The following is a 10,560-nucleotide window of genomic DNA, read 5'->3' as shown; positions in this document are numbered from 1 at the left end:
CAATGGCCACACAACCCTGCTTCTCGCTAACATTTTGCTGGCCATCTGCCCAGTCTACTGCTCCCACTGTGCCCCCCATTTCTCTCCTTTTTCCTTTCCTTTTTTTTGGGGGGGGGAATGGGGATTGAGACAAGGTCTTGCTGTGTAATCCAGCCTGGCCTCGAACTTGTGGCAACCTTCCTGCCTCCTGTCTCCCCAGTGCTGGGATTAGCAACACAGCTACCACACCAGGCTAAGAATACAAGTGTATGAGTATATGCTAACACATGGTATGCACTGGGTTATGTGTCTCAGTCTGTCTTTGTCCCAGGCTAAGTTTCTTTCGCTCTGCTTCCTAGTCTGCCCAGTGCCGGGAGTTCCCATCTTTATGAATGCTACCATGACGCCCCTGCACGAATCCTCCCCCAACTCTTCTTTCCCTAAAATTGCTTTAGTCGGGGACTTTGTCACAATGCCGACGAAAGTGATGAATGTGTGCATATGTACACACACATACACACACGCGCCCCTCCTTCTTTAGCACTAGGGATTGAGATTAAGACCTTATTTACGCTAGACAAATGAACTATATGCTCAGCCCTTTCCCTCTTCTCTGAGACTATTTACTCTTCTCAGAGCCCCTTCCCTTCTCACCTCCAGGAATGCAGATCCCCTGGGTATCCTGTTGCCATTTAATGGTCCACACTGCCTACTGTGCTGCTCCTCACTCTCTCCTAACCCTTGGCCTGTCTCCCAGGGTCCTCTCACAGCCTTCAGGCCCTCCTGCAGGCAGCTGTGTCTGGGAAGAGCATGATCCCTGGCCGGGGAGAAAGCTCCCAGTGGCTCGTCTGGTCCTGAGAACAGCATCATTCACCATGTAGCTCCAGCATCTTGCTTTACCTGTGGCAGCTCAACCGCCCATTCAGACTGTGACTCGCAGTGGATGGATCACCCCCTCTGCTAGATACACAGCCCGAGTGTCAGTGAAGCCAGCCTCCGGGAGCTCCCAGACCAGCATACTTTCCCAGCCCTGGGACTCGGCAGCACAGCTCCGAGGCTCTGGCCTCCAACAGATCCTTAAAGGCCCTGCTCCTACGTCACCTGTCCAGCAGCTCCCAGTCTTCGCCTCCCCAGCGGTCTCGGAACTCCTTGGTGTTCATGCCCCCGATCTTGTCCAGGTCTGACTTGTAGATGCCAAGCAGCCCAAATCCATTGACCTCCCAGTAGCCTGTGGACAGACAAGGCACTGCTGAGACGAGCTGGATGCTGTGTTCCCACAGGCTCTTCTGGAGGTACAGAGTTGGGCAGCAGAGGCAAAAGACTGTCAGCTAAGGGAAGCCCCTGGACTGTCTGGAGGTGGGGGATCCCCCTATCAAGGCTTGAGGTTCAGCAAACACAGCAGTGACCGTAGACTGATGTCACAACCTAACTGTAGTCTGGCATTTAGGATGTGATCCCAGCAGCCTTCTGGCAGCTGTGAGCTGGTTTTCCCATCTACTTCCTCTCTCCACCTTCCTATCCTCCGGGCACAGCATCCAACCCACAGCAAATGCTTGCTGGGTGCTGGGTGAATGCAAGTTGGGCACGAGGGAAAGAACCACTGCTTTGCCTGCTACTGTGTCTGCCCAGGGTCTCTCCAGAGATCAGAGAACACAGGAAGGCAGGGTGGAAAAGCTGCTGATGTTTAGGCATAAACTTTTCCAGTCTTGGGGTTAAACACTAAGGTCAGAGGGTGTTTCCTCTTCCTCATCCGGGGCAAGGCTCACCCTCAGGCCACTGCGGGGTGGCCCCACAGTGCAGCCGCATCACCATGGGGGCAAAGGCCATCTTGCCCTCTACACAGTGTTTGCGGATGGTATCGATGATTCCTGCTGGGAAGTGGATGTGCAGGTCACAGAGGAAGATGATGCTGTGTGGATCCTGGGGATGGAGAAAGCAAGGTCAGCAGACCTCTGGACCGGAGCCGGGAGCCGGGGCCACTCTCTAGAGCAGTGATTCTTAGCCTTTCTAACACTGCAACCCTTTAATACAGTTCCTCATGTTGTGATGACCCTGAACCATAAAATGATGCTGCTACTTCATAACTTTAATTTTGATACTAGTATGAATCATAATTTTTTTTTGGAAACAGGTTTGTCAAGGGGGTCGTGACCACTGCTCTAGAGGCCTCCTCGGGCTCTTCCCTACTGGAGTGACTGACAGGTTACACAAAGCTAAATACGAGAGACAGATTTCTACAACCCTGGTTAGCAGGGCCAAGTTCTCACATCACACAGTGAACACAGGCTCCTCTCCCACTTTCTTCTGAGACAGACTCTCGGAAGACTAGTCTGGGATTGGTTGTGTAGTCCAGGTGGCCTCAAGTCAAGCTCCTGCTGTCTGAGCCTCCTCGGAGCTGGGACTATAGACACGTGCCACAATACCTGACTTCTGCCCCGTGTTTTATGGGGTCTGAGGACTCTGACAACTGGGAAAACACCTCCTTGCTAAGGTTTCGAAGTATCCCCCAAAGGTTATGTGATAAAGATTGCTTTCCAGCTTGCAGTGCCACTGGAAACCAGTGTGGGGCCCAGTGGGAAGAGGTTAAGTCACAAGGAGGCGTGGGTACTAGGAGCCCAGCCTTCTCTTTCACTTTTTGGCTGCCATGGGGCAAAGTGATCATTGACTAAAACTATGACCCTAACGAACCTTTGGGTGGTGGAGTGCTTGCCTAGCACGCACAAGGTCTTGAGTGCAATTCCCAACACCACAAATAACTAACAAACAAATCTTAATTTAATGCAGTGAGCTGATTTTTTTTTTATCAACTCGACACAAGCTAGGGTCATCTAGGAAGAAGAACTTCAATTATGCCTCCATCAGACTGACATGCGGAAAAGTCTATGGGGCACTTTGATTCATGATTGACGCGGGAGGGTCCAGACCATGTGGATGGTGTCACCCCATGTGAGAAAACAAGATGGAGACTGGAGAGGTGGCTCTGAGAGGTGAAGAGTACTGGCTGCTCTTCTGGGAGCCTGGGCTTGACTCCCAGCACCCACAGGGCGGCTCACAAAATTAAAGTGAAAAGAAAGAAAGTTGAGCAAGATATGAAGACAAGCCAGTCGCCCCTGTCTTCCATGGTTCCTGCCTGAGTCCCTGCCCTGCCCTCCCTCAGTGATCCACTGGGACCCGGACGCGTGAACCAAATAAAAACCCTTTCCTCCCCAAGTTGCTCTTGGCCATGGTGTTTATCATAGCAACAGAAAGCGAAGGAGGACACTCAGGTTATCTTGTTACAGGAATGGACAGTGACAAGCACAGTCCTGTGATCCAATCCCTTTCCTCCTAAGGAGCTGACTACCTTCCCAGTGTCTCTCAGCCTCTTGACTTGATCACCTTCCCAAGCGTCCTTGAGGCCCATTACCTTCACCAGATCTATGCCAGCCTGCAGTCCAGCGGAGCGCTCAAAGTTTCCGCTCAGCTTCTGGTACTGGTAGCTGCAGGGAGAGGAGGGGCCGAGTGTGAGGATTCAGCTGTAGGGTCCCTGAAGGAAGTTGGGAGGCATAAAACAGAGACAGTAGCTGCTCCTGGGTTGTGGACAGGGGTGTAAGGACTCAGGGAAGCTGGCTGCCACTTCTGGTTCTGCCCTGACCGGTAGTCCTGGGATGCTGGCAAGGGGGCAAGGCAGCTGCAGCCAGAGGTCTTCCTCACCTCCGCAGCCTGGATCTCTTCAGAGCCATCTCCACGTCCATGTCCTCACTGCTATAGTCTGTGATAATGATGTTGAAATGTGGGTCGCCAGTGACTTGGGACAGGCCCTCCATATCTCTGATGAACTGCTGCACCCAGCGAGCCTGGTTCTTCACTATGCAGGTAGGTCATGCAGGGAGAAAACGGCAGAGTTAGGGAAAGGCAAACATCCCTCCACTCTGCCCCAAGTCAGGAGTCCCATCTACTCGGCCAGGAGATAATGCAATTATAGGAATCGTTAGCATGAAGCACAAGGACCTGAGGGCCAGCGCATGGGCCTTCTATAGCTCCCTGAACACCTCCCAGGCAAACTGGGAGACAGCCTTGGGTGGGCCTCACGGCAGCAACCCTGCCCAGTTTTAACAGACCTGCTCTCTACCCATCTTACTCACACTTTGTCTCTTCTTCTTCGTCCTTACACTGTCTCATGTTTTCCCTCCTCATCCTAAAGGCGACTCTAGGGCTGGAGGTGTGGCTCCGTGCCTTGCTTAGCAAGTGCCAGGACCTGGATTTGATCTCCAGCACCACAAAAAATAATCAAAATAAAACCCACTCCATATAATACCCTCACTCTTATTTCTTCAACAACAACAACCCAAATTGGTGCTCACACCCAACCTGGAGACCCAGCATGGCACAAAGCAGTGGCTTTGAGATCTCAGTTCTACACAGCAGCTCAATCTGTTCTCCCTTGTGGATCCTAGCTCCTCAAAGGCTTCACTCCCAAATCCTTGGGAGCTCAAACCAAGAAAACAGGCCCAGTGCTCAGGGTGATCACCAAGACCCCCAATCTGGTAACGCTTACCAGGCACAATAAAGTGGACCACAGCTCGATGGTTCCAGGAGAAACCTTGCGGCCAGCACAGCTTTGGCTCTGGATCCTGGACACTGAGTATATGTCTGCGGCGACGATGTGAGTTCCAGACCAAGCCCTGCAGGTTCCGGGTTTCTGTGTCCTCTTCGCCAATGCTGTCACCTCCCCGCCAGCCTCGAGTGGACACGTACTCGGAGAGGCGCACCAGGCGCTGGCCTTCCAGCAGTTCAAGCTCCAGGAGGTAGCGCCCTCCTCGCAGCCGGTCCTGGCGCTTCTCCACGTTCACGATGCGCTGCAGCTGGTATCTCCTGAGGAACAGAGGACCGCCCGCGTGAGCAGAGGGTGTGTGGTCAAAGCCTGCAGGCTCAGTTGTCAGATCCTAGTTTTGACTTTGCTCTGCCATTGCTTAGCTGTAGAGGCTCATACAAGATACACAGCTGCCCTGAGACTCCCTCCATCTTCAAATGAGGAGTGATTTTCAAGGCCTTTTATAGCTCTAAGACTCAATATAAGGGATCTTGTGACAGATTCCTTGGGAAATTGACCCACATTAAGAAAAAAAAAACAAGGTGGGCAGTGGTGGCGCACGCCTTTAAACCCAGCACTCGGGAGGCAGAGGCTGGTGGATCTCTGTGAGTTCGAGGCCAGCCTGGTCTACGGAGAGAGTTCTAGGACAGCCAGGGCTACATAGAGAAACCCTGTCTCAAAACAAAGCAAAACAAAAAACCAACAACAAAAACAAACAAACAAATAAATACAGAATCCAGGGACTTGAAAGATAGCTCAGTGGTAAAGAGTGTTTGCCGTTCTTTCAGAGAACCTGAGTTGGGTTTCCGGCACACACATCAGCTGGCTGACAATCATCCAGCTCCAGGGGATCTGACAGGCGGGCATCTACATTCACACAAGCACAAGCCCCCCCTCACAACAACCCCCATATACACACACTAAAAGGAAATCTTGGATCAGGAGAGATGACTCAGCGGTTAAGACTACTGGCTACTCTTCCAAAGGACCTGTGCTGGATTCCAGCACCCACACGACAACTCATAAGATCTGTAAAACCAGCCACAGGGGACCAAACACCCTCTTCTGGATTCTGCAGGCACTGTACACATGTGGTGCACAGACGTACGCGCAGGCAAAAGAACCATAAACATAAAATAAAAATAAGGGTAACACGCCTTTTTAAATGAATCCTAAAAACAAAACAGAAAAAAAGGCAGGCAGTGGTGGCACTAGGAGGCAGAGGCAGGGGGATCTCTCTGAGTTCAAGGTCAACCTGGTCTACAAGAGCTAGTTTCAGGACAGGCTCCAAAGCTATAGAGAAACCTTGTCTCGAAAATAAACAAAACGAAACAGGATTCGTCTATTTGTTGCCTCCAAGAACACACCTCTCCATTAAATAAAGACACTACCTTAGGGTGAAAGGAGGGCAAAGGTGTTCCAAACAAATGACTTAGAAAACAGGTGTTGCTATAATATCTAAAAACATAAACTTCAAACCAAAATAGTCAGAAGAGACAAAAAGCCACTTCATACTGATTAAAGGGAAAACCCACCAGGAGGCTGCTACAATTCTAAGCATACTCACCCAACACCGGGTACCTGAAACAGCCCAGAGCTGTCCACCAGTGAGTGAGCCCAGAAATAAGCCAGGCACTTCCAGCCAACGGGCCAGCAACAAAGGCAGTGAAACGTACCTTGTCTAGGGAACAGTGTCTGCTGGAAGCGGGAACTACACGTGCAGAAGAATAAAACAAAGCCCTCATGTCTCTCCACTCAAAAATCAACTCAAACATTTCTGTTTAGCGCCAGAACTGGTGGCACCGCTAGAGAAAACACCCAGGTAATGAGTGCTCTGGGCAAAGGCTGTCTGAATGAGCCTCAAAGCACAGGCAACAGAAAGGCAAAATGAACAATTAAGGCTTTGTCAAACTAAAGCAAGCACCAGCTCTGCCTGTCTCCCCGCCCCCACCACCACCGCTGGAATTACAGGCACAGAATGCTGAGCTAGGCTGTTATGTGGGAATTTGAACTCAGGCCCTAAAGTTTTCATGGTAAATGTTCTTACCCACTGAGCTATCTCTCTTTCTCTGGAAACAGAGAGATACCTTTTAAAAGATAGTAAAATAAACACTGAGGCATGACCTATATTCCAGGTCCATGCAGGCTCAAGGCTTCATCTCAAAACAAAACAAAACAAAAAAACACCAAAAGCCAGGTATGTGTCTATAAGTCCAGACTTTGGGAGACAGCAACAAGAGTTCTGCTTGTGAGTCCAAGGCTAGCTTCATCCAAATAGAAAGTTCCAGACCAGTCAAGGCCACATACAAAAACAAAAAGTCAGGCATGGTAGCACATCTGTAATCCTAGCACTTAGAAAGAGGGCACAGGAGGGCCACCAAAACCAACCAAAGAACAACAAAAACAAACCAAGGCTGATCTAGGCAACACAGTGAGATGCTATGTCAAACAATAACAACAAACCCTAAACCAAACAAGATCAAAAGGGGGGGGGGCAGGAGGTAGATGGCCTAGAAAGATGGCTCGGTGGTTCACAGCACTTGTTCTTCCAGAGGACCCGGGTTTGCTTCCCAGTGCCCACAGGGTGGCTCACAACCATAACTGACTCCAGTTCAAGAGGATCTAGCACCCTCTTCTGGCCTCTTAGGGCACCAGGAATATACACAATGTGCTCACAAATATGCAGACAAAATACTCATACATATAAGATAAAATAAATAAATTTTTAAAAAATGGTTAACAAGTATGTGAAAAATATTCAGTATTGTTAATCATCGGGGTAAGATCAAAATGATACCATTTCATCCCAGCATGATTGACAGCTGTCAAGATGACTAAAATAAAATGAATGATGCAGATAGACCACCGGTGACCCTCTCACACGCTGGTGGGAGCGTAAGTTAGTGTAGCTTACTAAAGAAAAAAGTCACGGAGGCTCCTCAAAAAACTACAACTACAGCTCCCATCTGATCCAGCTACCCCACTACCCAAAGGAACTGAAATTGGTCTGTTAAAGGCTTCTGCCCTCATGTGTGCACGGCAGCTCTCGTTACAATCGTCAAAATGTTGAACCAAAGTGTTTACCATAACTGAATGAGTAAACAGCATTGATTTATATAAAAGATGGAATAGTATCTAGCTATAAACAGCAGAATCCTTCCACAGCAACACAGATGGAATGATAGGACAAATAACTCAGGCCCAGAAAGACAAATACCACATGTCCTCATTTATACGTAGAAGCAAAAAAGCTACCCACGGAAGCACAGAGTAGAACAGTGGTTACCCGAGCCTGGGGAGAATCGGGAACAGAATAGAGGTGAGACAGTCGTGGGTATGGGATGCACTTGGACAGGTGGGCTAGCTCTGTTTTATAGCACACTAAAATAACCATGGTGGGAGAGAACCGTTTAAAAATAACTAGCTAGAAAAATATTTTCCTCTCCTCTCCTTTCCCTGTCCTCAAGCCTTGAGACACAGGTCTGGAACCCCAGCTCCTCTGGGGGCTGAGGCAAGAGGATCTCAAGTTCCAGGCTGAGCTATACCACGAATTCAAGGCCAGCCTTAGTAACTCATTAGGACTATTTCAAAAAGAAAGAAAAGAAAGGGCTGGGGACAGAGCTTAGTAGACAAGTGGGTGTGGGTACAGGAACCCAAGCTAACGCAAGGGAAGGGAAATGCCCAGGAGTTATTAGACACTAGTGAACGTTGAACTCTGATGTGAAGGTGTAAACGTGTAAAACCAGCACGTTTGCACATGTCAGCATACTGAGTTTAATAGCCTGCGACTTTTCTCTGAGAATCTTTTTTTTTTTTTTTTTGATTTCCGAGACAGGGTTTCTCTGTAGCTTTTGGTTCCTGTCCTGGAACTAACTCTTGTAGACCAGGCTGGCCTCGAACTCACAGAGATCCGCCTGCCTCTGCCTCCCGAGTGCTGGGATTAAAGGCATGCGCCACCACAGCCCGGCTTCTCTGAGAATCTTGATTGATTAAACAAATGAACATATGAAATAAGAGAGGGTATAACAGAGGGGGGAGGAAAGGGGAGGTGAGGGACAGCAGGGCTCTAGCCAAGCTCCACCTGAGGCTGTGACTTACGTTTTCAGCCCGCTTTTTTGCTTCTCTGTTCCCAAGCTCCCTCTCAGAGGGCAGATGCCAGTCTACCAAGCCTTGCTAGTCCTCAGCTCCAGTCAGGGTGAAGCCGCGCAACCTTCTCACACCCCAGAATACCAGCAAAGGTTTGCTACTCCTACAGCAGGAACCCTGCTTTCAGCCCGCAGGTCGTGGCTCCCCGAGGGTAGCGGCTGCTGTCTACCCTCACCCCAGGCCCAGGGGAGCCCTTTACCTTACCCCCGGGTCCTCTGGCTGAGCTTTCTCAGGAAGACCCGTGTGACTTCCAGGGCCTCCTGCTCTGGAAGCAGCAGGTTGCCAGATGTGTTACAGCTCAGATCAATCCAGTCAGTCCTCAGGGCTTGGAAGTCGAGGTTCTGAGCACTGAAGGTCTGGTCCCAGTTCACCACCGGGTCAAACACAGGTACATATTCAAACGCCTCGCTCATGTCTTCCTCCTCTTCTTCCCCCTCTTCCTCTTCCTCCACTTCTCCTTCCTGGCCTGCCGCTACCACCACTTCCGTCTCCCCACGCCAGCCCCTGCTGGGAGCGGGAGCCTGGGGCTCCAGCCTGTCAGCCCGTCTCTGCTCAGCAATAAAAGATTCCACTTGATTCAGCCACTGAGACTGCTCCAGAGTCTTCCCGGGACTGTCCGCAGTGGATCGGGCTCTTGGAATGAGAGGCAGGTTCTTCAGGATCCCCTTGTCAGAATGAGACATATCTTGGTTGGGCACAGGGCTACTTTTCCCCTTCCTTTTCTCTGGCTGCTGGTCCAGGATGTCACTTGCCCTTGTTGGAAAGGGAGGTGTAGAGTTGTGTTTGGGAAAAGGCACCAGTGGGCCGCTCTGCGGATGAGCCAAGAGTTTTCTAAGGTGGTAGTCAGTGATGCCCAGCCCTGGGGTGGAAGTAGTCTGTGGTTTCCTCCCTAGAGTCCCAGCGTCCTCGTCTCGGGAGGCGGGGATCTCCTCTGCTACATCTTCATACTGGGATTCTTCTAGAAGGCCATCCTCAAAACCTGTCAAGAATCAGTCCTCATTTCAGGAGGTTTCTATTCTTCCCAAGAGACACAAGCAGCAGATGGTTACATATGTGACAATAGCAAGGGGGTCGAGGTGGGGGTCATTTGCTGGGTGGCCCTGCACAAGTTACTCCACCTCCGTCACCCCAGTTTCGCTATGTACAGGAAGGCTGATGGGCCGTATAGAGGTGTGCATGCCTGTAATCACAACACTTGGAAGGTAGAGACAGGAGGATTGTAGCAAAGTTGAGTCTAGCCTATTCTACACAGCAAGTTCCAGGCTATCCTGAATGCCAGCATGAGAGTTTGTCTTAAAAAAAAAAGCACATATGCAAATAAATAAAAGTTTAAAACAAACAAACCCCAACCTCTTAAAGGTTGTGGGCCGAGTGATATAAAACACCTCAAGCACCAGCACCATTTAGGACTCAACAAGTGACCTCAGCCATCCCTGGTCCCTCATGAAGGAAGGCCACAGCAACACAGGGTCTCTCTAGAGCATGCTTCCCTGGATTGTGATGAGGGATTGATCAGGAGGATTTGCATGCTAAGCTCTTCCTCCCTGGATTGTGATGAGGGACTGATCAGGAGGATTTGCATGCCAAACTCCCCGTGCAAGGCTATATTAGAATGTTCCCTAGAAAGAGACCACAGCCACCTGCAGCTAGGTGCGCCCTGGCAGCCTTAGCCACATTCACCTCTGTACCTGGCTGCTCCAGGCCCTCTTTCTCTGGCTTGTCTATCTTGATATACTCCTGGAAGCTGGACCTGTAGGAGGAAGAGACATGTGTACACACACCAGACTCCTTACAGGTTCCACCTGGGCACGAGTGGAGAAAGGAGCTGGGACAGTCTGTTCTGCGAGGGTACATCCACTCAG

The 10,560-nt window shown here is 50.3% G+C and overlaps 1 protein-coding gene across 1 annotated transcript in view; it reads right to left on the bottom strand.

The window, feature by feature from the left end:
- B4galnt3 (beta-1,4-N-acetyl-galactosaminyltransferase 3) overlaps positions 1–10,560 on the bottom strand; it is a 106,046-nt gene that overhangs the window by 3,594 nt on the left and 91,892 nt on the right. Inside the window, exons 13-19 of the mRNA XM_075982929.1 lie at positions 10,387–10,448; positions 8,903–9,677; positions 4,517–4,833; positions 3,673–3,826; positions 3,386–3,458; positions 1,746–1,899; positions 1,081–1,207 (exon numbers count right to left, since the gene is read on the bottom strand). Of these exons, the coding sequence (XP_075839044.1) occupies positions 1,081–1,207; positions 1,746–1,899; positions 3,386–3,458; positions 3,673–3,826; positions 4,517–4,833; positions 8,903–9,677; positions 10,387–10,448 (1,662 nt within the window). The remainder of the gene's footprint in view (positions 1–1,080; positions 1,208–1,745; positions 1,900–3,385; positions 3,459–3,672; positions 3,827–4,516; positions 4,834–8,902; positions 9,678–10,386; positions 10,449–10,560) is intronic.

This window comes from Microtus pennsylvanicus, chromosome 8 (assembly GCF_037038515.1).
Source record: "Microtus pennsylvanicus isolate mMicPen1 chromosome 8, mMicPen1.hap1, whole genome shotgun sequence".
Classification (NCBI taxonomy): Eukaryota; Metazoa; Chordata; class Mammalia; order Rodentia; family Cricetidae; genus Microtus; species Microtus pennsylvanicus.
Note: the sequence above shows the minus strand (reverse complement) of the source record. Positions and strands in the feature narration are given on the sequence as shown.